This window comes from Eschrichtius robustus, chromosome 19, assembly GCF_028021215.1.
Source record: "Eschrichtius robustus isolate mEscRob2 chromosome 19, mEscRob2.pri, whole genome shotgun sequence".
NCBI lineage: Eukaryota > Metazoa > Chordata > Mammalia > Artiodactyla > Eschrichtiidae > Eschrichtius > Eschrichtius robustus.
Window position 1 is genome coordinate 8,104,530 of NC_090842.1, and position 18,460 is coordinate 8,122,989.

Sequence of the window (18,460 nt, forward strand, 5' to 3'; positions counted from 1 at the left end):
TGCGTCCCTCCTCCTGTGGCCTCCACATCTCACTAACCAGACTGGAGGGAGGGGCTATGCAGCTGGGGAGGGGCCGCGTCTCCTCGGGCGGCGCCCACTCCCTCGCGGGGGTTGGGGGCGAGAGGGGAGGACCCCGGGCCGGCCGAGCCTGCCGGCGGCCCCTTCCCCACCGCGCCCCGAAGTCCTCTACCTGCCTCCGGCCGCCCCTTCGCAGCCGGGGCCGGGTGCGCCCGGCGGGCACCTGGCCCGCCACCCCCGGGGGGCCCCGCCGGCCGCCTCCGGGGCTGGCCCGGGGCTGCGGGGCGGTCCCGGGCGCTCCCCGGCTCCGGGACTGGTCCCCCGGGGCGCGGCCGGGCAGCCGCCCCCGCCCCCCCCGCCCGGGGGGCCGGGCCGGGCTCCCGGGGGGCGGGGACTCGCCCAGTGGCAGCAGCGTCCGGGCCGGCGGCGGGCGCGGGGCGGCTTCCTGCAGGCGGCGCCGGGGCGAGCCGTTGCCCGCCGCAGCCACCGCCGCCGGGTCGCGGGGTCGTGGGGGCCGCGGCGCTCGGGCCGCGTCTGTGCCTCCCGGGCGCGCTGCGCGGCCGTCGCTGCTGCCCGCGCTCGTGCCGCCGCCGCCGCTGCCGGTTACGCCAGCCCCGCCGCCGCCCGCTCTGATTCTGCGCATAGGCAGCCCCCAAGCCTGTCATTCTGCAAAAACACAGTTTACTCAACACACCACACACACACTCACACACACACGCGCGCACACACACACGCGCACACTGCCCCCCTCGCGCACACGCACGGAGGGCGCGAGCGAGCAGACGCGCACACCCGGCGAGCCAAGTTCCGCAGCCTGGCATGGCTTCTGGGGACCTTTACGAGGTACGGGGACGTGGGTGCGCGGGCCGGCCCCAGCCCGCGGGCGGCGGGCGGACGGCGGGCGGCGGGGACCGGGCCGGGGCCGGGGCCAGGCGCGAGCCGGAGTTGCCGAGCCCGCGGCGGCGGCGGCGGCGGCGGCCGGAGGGCGGCGGGGGCCGGGCGCGCCTCCCGCCCGCCGCCCGCCCGCCCTCCCGCGGCGCCCGCGCCCGCTCCCTCTTTCTCTTTCTCTCGCACACACACTCTCTTACTCCATCTACTTTGCGGCCTTGGAGGGGAAGGAGGAAGCCGGGCGGAGCCGGGGCGGGGGAGGTAGCGGTCCCGGGGAGGTGTTTCTCGCCCGACGAGCCGCCTCGAGTGCAGAAAGTACAGGTAAAAGTCGGCGCCGGACGTGCCGGGAATGCGGGGGGCCGCGCGGCGGCCGCCGGGGGTGCGGGGCCGGGGGTGCGCGGCCCGGGCTGGGCCGGGGGCGCGGGAGGGAATGGGGGCGGGCCGACGGAGCGGAGCCCGGCCGGGCCGAGGCGGGGTCCTGGGGGGGCGGCCATGGAGGGGGCGGCCGGGTGGGGAGTTCGGGAGGCACCCGCCAAACCGCTCCCCGGGGCCACCAGGCCACCTCCCCCCTCCTCCCACCTGCTGCCCCCGCCACAGGCTCGGGGCTGGGGCGTGGGGGCGGTCCTTGCGGGTGTCGTGCTCCCTGGGGGCGAGAGGGGGCGCTGTAGAGGGCCTTCGGTGGAAGGAAGAGCACATGGAAGGCGGAGGTGGGCGGTAGCACGTTGCTAGAGGACATGGGATGTGAGCCCAGCTCCCAACGCTCTACGTCACCCTCAGTGGATACCTGTCTCCAGGTCCACACAGGTTAGTGGCCAGCATCGGATACTTTGAAAGCGTCTCAAAAGTGCTCAAGGAAGACATTAGTCTGGCATCTTTGAAACAGTGGAGAAATAGCCATGGCCTCTGGGAGCTAGGTTTTACTAGCTCTGGACACAAGTTACTGCTTTTGGATTCCCGACAAGTGGACAAAACAAGAAGCAACCCCCTTTCCCTGGGGAGAATGCCCAAAAGAGCTGTTGGCCCCAAGAGAAAGTTCAGGCTAAGAGACCTTCCATCTTCAACCCGAAGGCCTGCTGATTCTCCAAGAAGCAAGACAGAGTTCAGCCTGGACCTGGACTCCCCTGCACATAAATCTATTAACACTAGCCCTGGTTCTCAAGGCTTTTGGTTAAATTGAGATGAGCACCCCAAGGGGTGGAATTAGCCTTCTGGGTAGGAGACCACAAGGGTGATTCACCCACAGTGAGCTTTTTCCTCTGGGCTTTCTGGACAGCTGAAGCTTTTTCAGATGGTGGGTTTGCTGGTGGGTGTGAGAGAGGAAGAGTGGAGGACAGGCCAGGTAGCATCTCAGCTTCCTGTGCGACCAGGGTCTTTTGGATGATTCTGAACTTGGTGAGGCGCAGTCATGGACCACTAGTGGGCTCAGGTGTCATGAGAGGACACTCCAGTCCTATGGAGAGGTCCGTGTGGTGAGGAGTTGAGACCTCCTGCCAACAACCAGCACTAGCTTAGCAAGCTTGTGTTTGTGAGCCACCTTGGAAGCAGAACCTCCAGCCCCAGTCAAGCATTCAGATGACCACAGCACTGGTGACATATTGACTGAAACCCCATGGTATTTGCTGGGGCCCAACCATCCAGCTAAAATGTTCCTGGGTTCCTTGAAAGAATGATGCAAGTTGACCTCTTCTCTACCCTACTGCCTTCCTCATCCCTGTGCTGACAGAGGAGATGAAGTTGGGTAGAGACCTGGTGAAGAACTTTGGCAGATTGTGCCCAATAGGTCATCCAAGCACTTTTGCCTATTTTAAGATGGTGGAGCAATTTCTGAAATCAAGAAAGTTGAAGCACAGTAAAATGGGATGTTTGATTGAGCTTCCCGAAGTATAACCAGCACTATTAGGACATTGGCCAAAAGTAGATATTGTTCAGGGGCAAAGTTCATCTCGCTGGGAGTATGGATTTTTCTACCCATTGATCTTGAGTCATCTTAGAGCTGCTGACCTTGCCTGGTGAAAAGCTGCATCAAGAGGGAATTAAGAGGACACGTTAGGAGCTGTCAGTATTTCTCCATTTAAAGTTTGGAACTTATAAACCTTCTGGGGATAATTTCTTGTTTAATGATCATCTGAAATGCTCTCCTTAACATTGGTAATTATAGTTGCCAGTTGAGTCTGTTAAGAGGGGAGTTTTCACACCGGCCTTGGAAGTATCTTAGCACCTCACCGAGTTCTTATTGAAGTTCAGTAAACAAGACAATAATAATAATTACTTCTGTGATATTAGGTAATTGTACTAGATGTAAAATAGTTTTCCTGTGGCTGATTGTTTGCACAGTCATTACTAAAAGGGCTAAATTGCATTACGAGTGTATAACCAATGTCAACATTTTTATAGCCTGTGTCTACATTACATAACACGTACTGAGGAATTTAATTTGTTGACCAAATTTAGCTTTAAAAACAATTAAGAAGTGCTAACTGTACATTAGCATATATATTTGTGACTGTAAAACTGTTGTGTGTGTAAAAAATAGGATGTTGGTTTAAGGATAAATCTTGGACTATCCAGTATATTGATTGACCTTTAAAGAAAACAAAAAGAGGAAAACTGATACCATTCTCAATTCTGATATTACTTTAATTAAATGTTATACTCAAGGGTATATAAAATGGCTTCTTGTAACCTCTGACCAAGAACCCACATTTTGAGTGGGCAAGAACTATTACATTTGTAATTGATTTATTTCACCTGTGTGTCTGCTGACACTCTCCTTGACCTTTTATGGTGAAGATGTGATTTGGATTGTAGAGATTCTTCAACTTCTCTTTGGTGCTTCAGACAATGAAATTGTAAAGAGTAAACCTTCCCTGAATAGCGTCTTTTAAGGAATAGGTGGTAATTTTAAAGACACCAACAAATGAAAACTTTGTTTATGTAATGGCACTCTTCAGTCATAATGAAGAAATATGGAATCAAGCTCAGTTTCCAAAATTTTGGTTCTTGATAGATTATTTCTCTTATAGCAGAGTTCTCATCATCGTCCGGTATATTATAGCCATTACCTATAGGAAGGTGATCTTAAATATGGGTTGAGCATTTTAAAATCAGATAATCTAGATGCAAAATGAAATTCCTTATCCAGATGCCCTGGTCTACAGTTTGCTAAATGTAAGAGTCATAAAATGGCAATCTGTGAGCCACGTCTAGGCTATCTGTGTGTTTTTGCCTCACCTTGATGGTAGATAAGAGAACTGGATTTGAATGCCTTTAGATGGGGCATGTGATGCCTAGTTTATAATTGTCCCAGTGCTCCCTCTTACCAGGTACCCTTTCTGCTTCACTCTTAACTTACTTACCTGGCTCCAGTAGGCATTAGAGTTTGTAGCCCCAGGATGCTCGTCAACATTCGCTAAGATGCTTGGATATCAGGAAGACATAATCAGTGGAATAAGGAGCCCAGTTGTCTTGTCCATCTCTGTGTCCTTGCACATGCAAATACTTGTTCACTGAATCACTGAACAGAAGACTGACTTAAGTACAGATAAAGTACCTTGGCTGACCTTGTTATGCTTGTGTTGAGCGCTACTCTCTCTTCTCTTTTCTTCTCTGGCTTGTGGTCTCTCCGTGGTGGTAATACCATGTGTAGGGGTGGCTCTCAGTTCTCTCTGAAAGGAAGTTTGACTGAGTCGCCTTCCACAGAGCTAGACGGTTACTCACTAAAAGATGCGTTCATTGAATGCATCTAGGCTTCAACCATGTGGCTTTTGGGTGGTATTTTATACTCTCTCTCGTGTAATTAGCTGACATTATGAGAGAGGTCTCCACTTTGTTGGCAAAAATGTTCAAAGAGAATGCTGTATGTCTATAGAGAAGGTCAGTAGCGGCCAAGTTGAAATTTATCGAGATGGACTTAGCAGTGGCAGTTCCTGATGTTTGTCAACGTTCTGTTGATTTATGTTTCCCAAAGTTCTATCTTAAAAGGATCAAATGTGCCATGTGGTTTTTTTTTTTTTGGGGGGGGGGGATTGATATGCATGCATGTACCCATATCTAATAACTACGTATGTGTTTATATCATACATATATAATATATACACATGTATGTTTATATAATACGTGCATAATAATGTGTATATATATTAAAAAATACTGATTTCATTTCATTCCAAATAAAATAAATAACAATAATAATAGGATTTTAGTTTTGTTGAGAGAAATTTACTCTAGTTAAAAGTCGATGCTGCTGCAGTGATGAACACTGGTGTCTCCGCTATAGCGCTACATACGCACCCTGCGTCCTGCAAAATCACGCACTGAAAATAACAGGCTTATGGGAAAAACAGGATTGAGGCCGACTGCTGAAAACATTTGGAACTTCGTAACCAGGAACAAAAACAAAACCAAATCTAATAAAAATGCAGCTCAGTTAAATCTCCACCTGGCTGGTGTTTGCCCTCACCAGGTCAGTCCATCCTTTACAGCCTTCAAATTGGGCTTGTGCTTCTTTCCTCTCTCTGTAGATCACAGACGTCATTCTCTTCTAATAGAGACCATTTTCACTGAAATTAAATCTGGCCCAGAGCGTAGCCCTCTGCATTCATCTGTATAGAGAGAAATCTTTCTGTAGCTTCTTCATCTGTAATTTGCAGCATTGCTAGGCAAGTTAAGGTGGTGGAAAGGTAGTAGTGCTTGATGCCACGATCAGCCCCTACTCATATTAAAGGAAGGCACTTGAGTGCGTTTCCAGCTTTGTTGTAAGGTCTTCAAACATCTTTGTCTTTCTCTTTCCTTGTGAGAGCTCTTTCCTATGATTGCTTAAAAGTATTAACAAACTATGAAAATCGCATAAGAATCAACACAACTTGTTATACTGGCATATTCTCCTACTTACCACTCGTGCCTGAGGTGAAACGTGTAGTCACAGAACAAATGGTCAGTGATAAAACTTCTTGAATCTCTGTACCAGTATTTTCAGAGGCAAATATCATCAAAGAAAATATATTGGATGAGTTGAATTGATTTCTTGGCACATGGTAGGTACCTGAGGAATATTGAATTGGTGTATGATTCTCCCAGCCTTTGAAAGTTATTTTATATTATCCCATGTGGGTAGATATCAGCATGTTTTCAAGTAGTACAGACTTTTATGTGAAGTCATTCCTCATCACATAAGATCATTTCTTCAGGGGCTTAAACTGTCCTTGAAAGGAGTTTATACGGCTTCTTGCAGCCTGATCAATTGATAAGGGATGGTTCAGGCATGGTAACTAGCAAAGATCTTAAGTATTGGAGACACATTTAGTTTCCAAAGATGTGGGTCCTTCGGCATCTCTTGGATGGTGAAGAGAGGTGTAGATGTGGCTGATGGTTCATAACACCATCGTTCATTTGCTCATTTCACATAAATAGAACACCAAATATATCCCAGGCACTATACTAGGGAAACATGAGATTGTGCTCCCTGGACCTATGGTCTAGTGCAAGACATAGTTGAGAAAATAGGCAGTTTGCAGTGCGGTGGGAAGAGTGTTAGTACAGGGCAAGATGGGGTTCTCTAGGACCATGGGAGGACCAGCCTTGGGGGAATGAGAGAAGGCTTTCCAGAGGAAGTGATGACTGTGGAGAACTTTGAACTAGGAAATGAGCATGATCAGGTTTGCAGGACTTATTGAGAATATTTATCTTTTCTGTTTTTGAAAGCAATTTATGTTTATTGTTGCATCTTGGAAAAATACAAGCATAAAGAAAAAAATTATAATACCTAAGATAACTATTATTATACATTTAGCGTACACTTGATGTTTATTAAATACTAATGTGATATCTGAATTAATTAAAATGATAGCTTTCTTGGTGTAGATACAAATATAAGAGTGAAATTACTTTCTGTACGTATTTATGTAATTAAAATATCAAATTGGAACATAGGATACATATTGTTTTATAACCCTTTTTTATATATATATATACATATATATATAAAATGAGCATTTCCTTCTATCTTAAAATATTACTCTATATCGTGATTTTTAATGACAGGCCAATTTTCACTTGAATAGATGCACTATTTTGTGTATAACTGATCCCCTGTTGTTGGACATCTGGTTTTTTTTTCCACTTATAAATCATTTAAATATTGCTGTTATTAACCTCCATGAGCATAATTATTTGTCTTCCTATCTTATTATTTTCCTGAGGATAAATTCTGAGAAGTGAAATTTCTAGGTTGAAGAATGCTAACATTTTTAACACTATTGATACATAATCTTAGATTGCCCCTCAGAAATGGACAGTGGATTAGTTTGGAGGAAGACTACAAGTATGGTGACCAGTTAATATGCTCTTTCAGTAATTGAAACAACTGACATTGGTGACTTGAACCAAAGGAGTGGTAGTAGAGATGGAGAGAAATGGTTGGAATTGAAAGATTTAAGAAGAATCGACATAATTTGGTATACCAGTCAGGATTTTGTTTGGCTGCTTATAATAGAAAATGTACAGTAACAGTGGCTTAAACAAGGTTTATTTTCTTACACGAAATAAACTTGGAGTTAGGCAGTCCAGGGTTAGTGTGACGCTCCATGAACTTCTCAGGGTATCAGGCTCCTTCTGTCTCTTTCATCTTCAGTTGTGGCTTCTACCCTTAAGGTCACTGCTTGATCTAAGGTGGCCATGGAACTCTAGCCATCTTTTGTGTAAGAGGTGATCTAAGGTGGCCATGGAGCTCTAGCCATCTTTTGTGTAAGAGATTGGAGGAAACAGGAGGGAGGGAGGGGCAAAAGTTGAGTCATCCTCTATAAACAGCTGCTGGAAGTTCCATGCAATCCTGCTTTCATCTCATTGGCCTGAATAATTATATGGTCACACCTAGCTGCAAAGGAGGCTGGAAAATGTGATTTTCAGCTGTACTCTCCTCTTCCCTGCTCAAGTAAGACTTGACTGACAGTATGTAGGGATTGAGGGAAAGGCAGGAGTTGTGGGATAACTTCGTGGTTTCTGTTTTGGTCCATTAGGTGGATGGTGGAATCAGTCATGGAGGTAGAGACCCGAGGAAGAAGCATTGAGTGGAGGAAGTGGGGACGGTGGAAGGGACAATGAGTTCAGAGTGTTTGTGGGACATCCAGGTATAGATGTTCATAGCAGTAGGTCATGTGAGCCTGAGACTCAAAAGCATTATCTGTCATGGAGATAGAGATTGGAAATCATTAGTGTATAGATTATAATGAAAGCCAAAGGACAGGGTATAAACACAAGGAGGGTCCAATGGAGTAGGACTGGAGAAAGTGGACATTTACAGGATGGAAGAAGAGAAAGAAGATCAGATTTACAAGGAATAGCAAGAGAGGTAGAAGGAAAAACAAGAGGCTTTGCTGTTATGGAAGGCAGTGGAAAATGCATTTCATGAAAGAAGGGTCAACAGGGTCTTTTGGGTGTAATAACCAATAAGTCATTGGTAACCTTAAGGGGCATCTATTCCATAGAGTGTGCTGGTGGGAGGACTTGATTGCAATGTGACAGTGAACGGGGTGTGTGTGTGTGGGGGGGAGGAATGTGGATGTAGAGACATCTTACACGGGTAACACTTTTAAGAGTCTTGAGTGTGACAGCCATAAAAAAGAATGAAATAATGCCATTTGCAGCAACGTGGATGGACCTAGAGGTTATCATACTAAGTGAAGTAAGTCAGACAGAGGAAGACATATCATATGATATTGCTTATATGTGGAGTCTAAAAAAGTTGTACTAATGAACTTATTTACAAAACAGAAACAGACTCAGTCATAGAAAACAAACTTATGGTTACCAAAAGGAAGAGGTGGGGGAGAAATAAGTAAGGAGGTTGGGATTAGCAGATACACACTACTATATATAAAATAGATAAGCAACAAGGTCCTACTGTATAACACAGGGAACTATCTACAATATCTTATGATAAACTGTATGGAAAATAATCTGAAAAAGAATATATCACTGTGCTGCACACCAGAAACGAATACAACATTGTAAATCAACTAGTCTTCAATTAAAAAAAAAAGAATCTTGAGTTTGAGAGTGAGGAGAGAGTGAGTGTGGTATCGAGGGGTGAACTGGGAGAATGGATCAGCCATCTCCATTCTCCTAGTTCTACACATGCTCTGCTACTTTGGATGACTTGGATAACAAAAAACAGTGATATGCACTTTGGGCTGTTGAACTTACATTCTTAGAAGAAGTGATTTTCCATGAATTCTACAAACCTCTCTCCTGCTGAACTATGACAGTTGGGTCCAATGTCTTCAGTAATTTTAGCTGGAGAAAAAAAGTAGAGCATGTTTAATATTGTCACCCAGAACCTTTCAAAATAAAATTTAATCAAGGAAAAGGTCTTGATATATTGAGTACCAGGAGATAAAGTTCTTCATTAATGGGTTTGTTGCACTAGCAATTCTCTGAGAGGAGAGATCACTGGGGTGCTATTGATAAATGAATGTGATGGTGTTTTATGTGTCAGTTATTCAGTCAAACACTAAAATAGGTGTTGCTCTGAGGTTATTTTGTAGATGTGATTAAGGTCCATAATCAGTTGACTTTAAGGGAGGTTATTCTAGATAATCTGGGTGGACCTGATTCCGTCAGTTGAAAAGCCTTACGAAAAGAACGGAGGCTTACCTGAAGAAGAAGAAATTCCATCTGTGGACAGCAGCTTCAGCCTGGAAGAGTTCCAGGTTTCCCTTCCTAATGACCTGCCTTATGGACTTTAGACTTCCCTAGCCAGTTCCACAACCACATAAGCCAGTTCCTTGTTAGATCTCTTAATGTATATTTCCTAGTGGTTCAGCTTCTCTGAGTGAACCCTGATTGATACAGTCCGTGTACTCGTCCACATACCACCAGTTGGTAACACTGTGAAGCTAGATCTTTCAGTCTTTTTGAACCTTGATGGCTTCTGCCGTGAAATGAGAGCTCTTCTATTTTTGAAATTCGTCCTTCTGATTGAGTCTTGTTACTTCTTCACATAAACACCGTACTTCTTGGTACCTGTCATCATCTTGTTTTTATGTAGGTGTGAAGACGGGCAAGCTCAGAGCTCCAAGAATCCTGCCATGTCTTTGTGTTTTGGAGTCGTTCCCTGGAAGCCATGCTCGGGATGGCAGGCAGAGGTGGCGTTGGACCCCTGGGGAGGCCTCCTGTGGGTCTGAAATTTGCCCCAGCCTTGAGTTAGCCTCTGCTCTGATAGTTGAGTGAGTGATGGGGGTTGTGGAATAGCTCCTCTGGGTCCTGATCCATGCCTCTTGTCCCTCCTCCCAGCTAATTGTCTCCCTCTGACATTGCCCAGTTAGCCTGCGCCACTGGGTGGAAGCAGATGCCTCCAAAGGTCCTATCACTCTGGTGAAATGCCCATCTGTTGACCAGGCCTATATAAAGCTGTGATCGGGTTCCTGGGAAGCCTGGGAGAGCCTTAAGTTTGTCATTTTATGTCCTGCTTTCTCTTAACCATGTGCGTTATAATAGAAAACCTAATGCAATTTATAATCATAGATATTTTTATCAATAAAATGTTAAATAGTAAAAAAAAAAAATTATTCTTCGTTCACTCCAGTCATCCCGTCTCTCCCGGAATCCCCCCAGCGTCGATCCATCACCACATTGCTTTCTAAGTGACTTACAGAAGCATCATTGTGGAGACTGGAGGGACATGTATGCGGGACTGGGGCCCTAGGCCACACTCTGCCACACCAGGAGTTCCGCCGCCGAGGGGCCACCACCCTACTCTCAGATTCGTGATCAGGGAATTTTCCTCTTTGATTTTCATTTCCTTGTCTTTGAGTCTAGTGTTTAAAAATTGTATCTCAAGGGCTCTTGCTCATAAACCATGGATCTTATATAAATGCTGGATTTGAATTTTATTTAAAAATAGTTATTTTCAGTAATCCACCAATCAGATATTTATTGTTTGGTAACTACGTGCCTAGAACTATGCTAGATGGTGGGGCTGCAGCCACAAACGTCTTTTAAACTGCTGTTCAGAATGTGATCGTGAAAAAAACCTAACGCCCACATATGCTTATATACCACATTTTTAACACAAGGCAGTGTTTTTAGTATGTTAAAAGGGGCAGCCAGCTCAACTCTTTTTTGCGAGCAGACCTCAGAATACAGCTTTTCTTGCCATCTCTGGACATATAACTTGAACTTCCAGTAAATGCACTGTATTAGCAACATTGTAGGTCTGCAACGTTCTTAAAAATTGTTAGGCCTGTTCATATCTCCTCACGTGAAAGTGTACAAGCAAACACGCTTTGTAGCACAATGCACCTCACTCCATTAAATACCTCTCAAGGTTCAGGTGGTGCGGTGGTGAATATTCTAGACCTGGTGTAATAATCAGTGTGTGGCGATAACTGAATGTCTAAAGCTTTGTCTCTTTAAATTGTATACAAGGTGGTGGTGGGGGGTTTATTGAGAGTTCTGGGTCCTTCTGCCCTGACTTTTAAATTTGAGAGGAAGAATGTGAGCAGTTGTATGTTAAAGGTTCAACCATGAAACAAACATCTGACTTCAGGATCAGTTAGAGTGAAGGACACCCTGAGATTGCAAGGCGAGATGATGAAACCGAACCAAATCTGATACCACTTGCAGCTGCTTTTCGTAGCAAATCAGAGATTGTTTTCTTATGGACAAGCAAACCACATGCGGAAATAAATTGCCGAGGCTGTCATAGGAAGACAGTGACATCCTCAGACCTCATTTAAAAACTTTGCTCTTAATCAGAATAGGCTTTATCGCTCTCACGAGTTAACTCAGCGATAAGAAAGTGTCATGTTATACTTACAGAAGACATCTCCACTAAGAAGTTATCACATGTATCTGATTTTATGTGTTAGGTTTCCTGGAACCATTTTGATGGGGGAAAAGGGTTCCATTCCCGAACTCCAGAATTTTCTGCTGGATTCTAAGCTCTGTGAGGGCAGGGGCCATGTCTGTATTTTCCATGATTGTATTCTCGACTCGTGGCACTTTGTTGGGCACATAGTAATCTTTCAATAAATATTTGTTGAATGAGTCATTGAAAATATTCAAAACCTATGCTTCTCGGCCACCTCGGCTTTCTCTTGAGTGAGCGTCCTTTATTGTTTCCTCTCTCCCTTTTCTAAGATTACTTCAGATTGTCCTTGAAATTCAAGCTTCCATTTTGCCTTCCACCAGATCTTATATAGGTTTGTTAGGTAACGAAAGTCCCTTAAGGTGAATTCAGGCATTCAAGTCATTGTCCTTCATTGTGGGTGACAACTGGATTGAGAGTGGCCATTCTCTGTTAAGTGCTGCATGTGACAGAGCCCCTCTCACGCTGAGACACCCAAAGACCGCCCTCCAGTATGCAACCGCCTCTGCCGTGGGCAGCTCTGCCTCTCTACTCAAGCCTCAGTGTTGTGGCCCAGTTTGATACGCACCATCCGTTTTAGGTTGGTCTGCCTAGAACTGGACTCTGAACTGGAGAATTGTATCCGGAGGGTTTACTGAAGGATGCTCTTGGGAGACACACCTGTAAGGAAGTGAGGAATGCAGGATGGGACAGGTGGTGAAGCAGACCAGCAGTGAGGTTACAACTGAGGTCTCAGCAGATCCTCAGGAAGGCTTGGGAGCTGGGATGGCTCTTCAGAAACGTACCATATTGAGGCCAGGGAACTGGACTTTCGTATCCCTAAGTCAGCCAGCTGTTGCTGGTAGGCTGCCCCTTGGCGGCGGTGGGGGGAATGTATTCTTGGGCAGGGCAGCTGCCTGTGGTGGAGGGCAGTTCCCTTTGAGGGTCACATCTGTGAGTCTTTAGCAGCATGGATATTCGTAGAATTGAGGGGATGGGCACATCGACCCTGAAAAGGGGACCTGGGTGGAGTATCACATTATCCAGTACCATCAGTTCTTGCTGTTCACTGATCGGTGAATCTGTCTGCTCTGGATCCACCAGAATACATGTCTGTCACCTAGGTTGTATTTTAGGTTATTGGTTCCTCCCAAAGACATCATTTGTCATTTAACAGCTTCTTGGGGCAGCCCAGGTCTTGAGTACTGACACACTGGCCATGTGTTGGGATCGTGCTTGTGATTCCTTATCTCTCCCTACAGCGTGCAGCGTAGGACCACATGCGGGGAGATATTTCACAGGCCGTCATTTCTATTGGGTCTCCACCCCTTATTCTTGAGACATTTTCCTTGACTGGCTCTCCCACTCCTCAGTTGCCTTTATGTCCTCATCTTGTGCTGCCTGTTCCTTAAACTTGGAGCTTTTTAATAGTGTTGACCCAGGGTTCTTCTGTTCTCTCATTGTGCTACAGTGACTATATGGGTGATGCCCAAGTCCCTGACACTTTGCTTGTTTTTTTGTTTTTGTTTTTTTCCCTGAGCTCCAGAGATGATATCCATCTAACCCTCTTGGGCTCTTTAAACTCAATATATCCAAAATTGAACTTATGTTCAACCTATGTAAGACGTGCTTTTCCTTTTGTTGTTCCTAGCCTCAATAGTACCTCCATCCACCTGTTCCATAGCTAGAAATATGGCCTCCTTTGTTTTGCCCAGTCATCATGTATGTTCTGTTGAAGCCGCATCCTGAATATTTCTTGAGCCTATCCTTTTCTCTTCATATTCACTCTCACCACTTTAATTCAGGGGACAACTCCCATTGTTTCAGTCACTCTGCTACCTCTCAGCTGATATCTATGCATCTAGTTCAACTTTTCTCCATACTGCGCTCACAGAGGTCTTTCTTTCTTTCTATTTTAAAGGGTTTTTTTTTTTGATAAATTTATTTTTTTTATTTATTTATTTTTTGGCTGTATTGGGTCTTCATTGCTGCGTGCGGGCTTTCTCTAGTTGCAGTGAGCGGGGGCTACTCTTCTTTGGGGTGCACGGGCTCTAGGTGCACAGGCTTCAGCAGTTGTGGCACGAGGGCTCAGTAGTTGTGGCTCGCAGGCCCTAGACGCAGGCTCAGTAGTTGTGGCGCACGGGCTTAGTTGCTCCGCAGCATGTGGGATCTTCCCGGACCAGGGCTCAAACCCATGTCCCCTGCATTGGCAGGCGAATTCTTAACCACTGTGCCACCAGGGAAACCCAAAGGTCTTTCTAAAATCCCCATTTTACAATGTCTCTCCAGATGAAGTATCTTTAAGTGATGTATAGGCTCTTTGTGACTTGGCCCCTTCTCATCTTCTGCTAGTTCTCCAGTTACAGCATGTATTCCATCCAGAGAGCTCTGCTCGCAGTTTTTGGATGTTCCATGTACTGTCCTTTAATCACACCCTCCCAAGTGATTGGGCGCTCTTCATTACCAACCCTGCCACAATTTTGCTTCCTTAATTCTTGCTCAACCTTTAGGTCTCAGCTGAGATGTTGCTCTTGGCAAAACTTCCCCGACTCATCAAGGGTTTTCTTTGGGCTCCTGTAGAACCCTGTTCGTCTCTCATCACAGCACTCACGTTAATAGGCGGTAATTTGTTAACTTATTTTCTGAATCTCCCACTGCGTTGTAAGTTTTGAGAGGGCAGGGATTCCCTCTGACTTGTTCCATCGTTAGCACCTAGCACAGTGCAAGACTCAGAAAACAATCTAATGAAAGAATTAATCTGTCCAGGTCTTTCATTTACATGAAAGTTGAAATTGTCTCATATTTCTACAGTCTGTTTTGTAGGAAGCTTGAAGTCATTTTCAATCTTTCAGTTTTCCTAAGGGTGTCTAAGTCTTGAGTCTATTTTCTATGTCTTTGTTGTTCAATTAATAATAATTTTGGTTTCTCATAAGCAAAACTCACTGACAGCATTCGGCTTTGTGTTATCAGTAAAGCTAATACAGTCTTGTATTCAAAGGATTATTGAATCTTGGAGTTGGATGAGAGTTTTGAAGTCCTCTGCTCAGTCTTTCACTAACATCTCCAACAAGTGATCAGAATTGAGGGACTCTTTTACTCTTTTGAAGGAGACAAGTGCTTGAGATGCTAAAAGTGGCTGTTTGTCTTCACTAAAATCTGAGTGTGTCATCCATGAGACAGAGATGATATCTTCCTAGACTCTTCTGGAGAGTCGCCTTGGAAATCTTGATGTCATTATCGCTTTCTTACGCAAGACTTAGTAAAGGAGGCCAGTGAGGCTCAGCACAGCCTTGAGTCTTGTTTAATTCTCCTGTTGATGGAGAATGGGGTTAGGACCTGCCTCACCGACTGACATCACAGGCCTTGACATTATGGGGAGCACTTGATATCTAAGCTTTTCCTGGAAATCCAGACTCATTTATGAACTGTTGGAAGTCAGATCAACTCATGGAATCCCAAACTCCTTTGGCATTAAAAAGTGAATGAGTAGCATTTTAGTGTCCTGATATTTACATTGCTGTGTTTACTTGTCTGCATTGCCACCTAAAACCACGTTCACTTTGCAGAATATGGTACACATGGTGGTTTGTGGAACAGACTTTGGTAAGGGTCTTGCAGTTAATAGAAAGGGGAAAGGAACCACACAATGGCTGCCTCTGGGATGTAAAAACATAATGATCTTCTTCAAATTATTGACCTAATTTTCTCTCCAAAATTGATGTATATTTTAGTACCATGTAGGATTGTCACAGATTGTTTTCTTGTCTTGGTTATCAAACATGGCAGTGATTGCAAAGTCTTTGAAATCTTGAGGCACTTCTATGTTTTATTGTCCCCCCTACTCTCCAGCTCTTGTGTGGCTATGTCTATGGTATTGACTTTTTGGGAAGCTGGTGCAAATCCCATTTGCTTTTGACTTAATGAATTGGTATATCTTTTGAAGAAATCTGATCTCTGATGCTGGTTGATGTATAAAGAGGTTTTTGAAGTGTAACTTCCTATGATTCTCGTATAAAATAGTCTTATTAATAGTAGTAAAAACAGTAAAAATAATGTTTAATGAGTATATCCTGTGTGCCAGACACTGTGTAAATCGTCATGTGCATTACCTCATTTAGTTCTTCCTATGGGATTCGTACTAGTAGTATCCCCATTTTACGATTCAGAAACTGAGGCTCACAGCCACCAGATGGTAAAACCAAGATTTACACGAGGTCATCTGAGGTACTCCTCTCTTGATAAATTATAAGATGTCCGTAGTTTTCCTTTTAACTTCCCTCCTTTTGTTACTAGGTGGTGTTTCTGCTCTAGCACTCTTTTGCACCTGTGCTTTACACAGAATCCCAGGTGGTATATAGGTCAGTGGGTATTACACCAAAAACAAGAAAAGGAACAGGAAGATCTTTCTGCTTCCTCATACTTACAGCATGAAACATAATTATGTATGTTGTATTGTTCAGGACAGGGATGACACAGGCCAGCCTGTGCGTTGGCCTTTGAAGGAGTTCCTGTGAAGTGAGTTAATTGGGACGGGAAATCTTCCATTGGAGTCTGTCTGAGTAGATGTTTTTCAACACTGCTTTAAGTCATGCTGCTTCAGAAATAGTGATGGCTCTGCCACCTGGTAATTATGATGGAGGAGCCAATTTCAGTGGCCTTGGTGCTGGTCGGCCTTACTCAGGCTTTTGCATTGAGGAGAAGACTGGTTTTGAGGGCAGTTGGTAACATTTCTTGGTCGGTGTCGTTTCATTCTTTCAGCATATTTATGAGTCTCTGTGCATTTTTCCACATGCTTTTTGTTTTGTTTTGTTTTGGTTTTGTTTTGGTTGGCATGGTGTTTGCATCCCGTCATGATTGGAATTGGCAGGATGGTGTGTTTGAAACTCTTTCTTTACTGCCATATACTGTGGTGCCTGTTGGACAATGGTGCCTTGGTTGTATGGATTTTGTCCTTGGATTTTGTCCTTGAAACTCTTTCTTTACTGCCATATACTGTGGTGCCTGTTGGACAATGGTGCCTTGGTTGTATGGATTTGTCCTCAAAACAGCTAGGCTTCGCATGGGTGAGGTAAATAATCCCAGATTCTAGTAGACAGGTCTGTACACTTGGCTGAAAAGAATATATTAACAGAACATTCACGATTCTTTTTTTATTTTTTTATTGAAGTATAATTGATTTACAATGTTGTGTTCGTTTCAGGCCTACAGCACAGTGATTCATATATATATATATATATTCATATATATATATATTCTTTTCAGATTCTTTTCCCTTATAGGTTATTACAAAATATTGATTATAGTTCTCTGTGCTATACAGTAGTTCCTTGTTGGTTATCTATTTTTTATATAGTCCTCCAGAGTGTGTACACTCCTCCAGATTGTGTATATGTTAATCCCAAACTCCTAATTTATCCCTCCCCCCTCTTTCCCCTTTGGTAACCATAGGTTTGTTTTCTACATGTTTCTATATTAAATTACGATGATATGTACAAATAAGTTGAAGCTTTATATCAATACTTGAATACAAAGAACCAGAAAGAGAGAAGTAGTACAATTTTTTTCACCATCTGCATGACAAGCTATAAAGTACCGACAATCATTTATCCATGTACTTTTCTAGAAGAAACTCAGTTTGAATAGATAGGAAAACCGAGATATGAGACAATACATATACATACACAAACACACATGATTTATTTCTTTCCTAGGTGTTTTACATTGAGTTGTCCAGATGGCCTGACATTTCTGTTGATTTTAGAAAAGAGTCTTAGGGACTTCCCTGGCAGTCCAGTGGTTAGGACTCCGTGCTTCCACCGGAGGGGGCATGGGTTCGATCCCTGGTTGGGGAACTAAGATCCCACATGCTGTGCGGCATGGCCAGAAAAAAAAAAAAGGAAAGAGTCTTAGAGGTTGGGTTGTCTTAGATATCACCTAGTCTGATTCCTCAACCAGCACATACATCCTTCACATATGATCACCCCGTTTCTCCTAGAAAACTTTCAAAGGAAATAGGGTGCTCTGTCTTGAAGGGCAGCCTCTTCCATTTTGGCATAGCTGTTGGAAAATGCCTTGTTACAGTGAGCTAAGGTCTGCCTTCTTGTGCAATTTCTACCTGTTGATAAGAGCTGTGAATTCAGTCACCAAGAGCTATCAGTTTCATTTCCTAGGTAGCTCCATTTCCCCTACTGCCATTCTAGTCCAAGCCATCTCTCTCTCCCTTCTGGAAGAAACAATAGCCTCTTAACTGGACTCCCAACATTTCCTCTTGGCCACTCTCTATTCTCATACTGTATCTAAAGTGATTGTTTGAAAAGGTAATTCTGAACATGTCACTTTCTTCCTGAAGTCTTCAATGGCTTCCTATTGCTCTAGGGCAAAAATTCCAAATACTTAACATGATCTGAACCTGCCTACCTTTCCAGGCTCAGCTAAGACGGCTCTCCCTTTTCTTCTCTGTGCACCACTCTTGCTGCCTCTTTTCAGGCATCCAAACGTTTTTTGCCTCAAGACCTTTACTCATGCTGTTTCTTGTGCCTGGGAGGCCCCTGGCCCAGCCTGGTCTCCTTTTCTATCCCCTGTCAGCTCTAAAGTTGATTCAAGGATGCCTTCCCTGACCCCCAGACCACAGTAGACCTCCCTGTTATGTATTCTCTGAGCATCCTGTGCTTCTCCTCCACAGCGTTGGTCCTTGTAATCAGTCATTTATTT

The 18,460-nt window shown here is 44.7% G+C and overlaps 1 protein-coding gene across 1 annotated transcript in view; it reads left to right on the top strand.

Annotated features, from left to right (window-relative positions):
- The first annotated feature begins 603 nt into the window (after window positions 1-603).
- The window catches only part of CDYL2 (chromodomain Y like 2), a 180,576-nt gene continuing 162,719 nt past the window's right edge, over window positions 604-18,460 (top strand). The window contains exon 1 of the mRNA XM_068528808.1: window positions 604-861. Within this exon, the coding sequence (XP_068384909.1) occupies window positions 838-861 (24 nt within the window). The 5' untranslated portion in view covers window positions 604-837. The remainder of the gene's footprint in view (window positions 862-18,460) is intronic.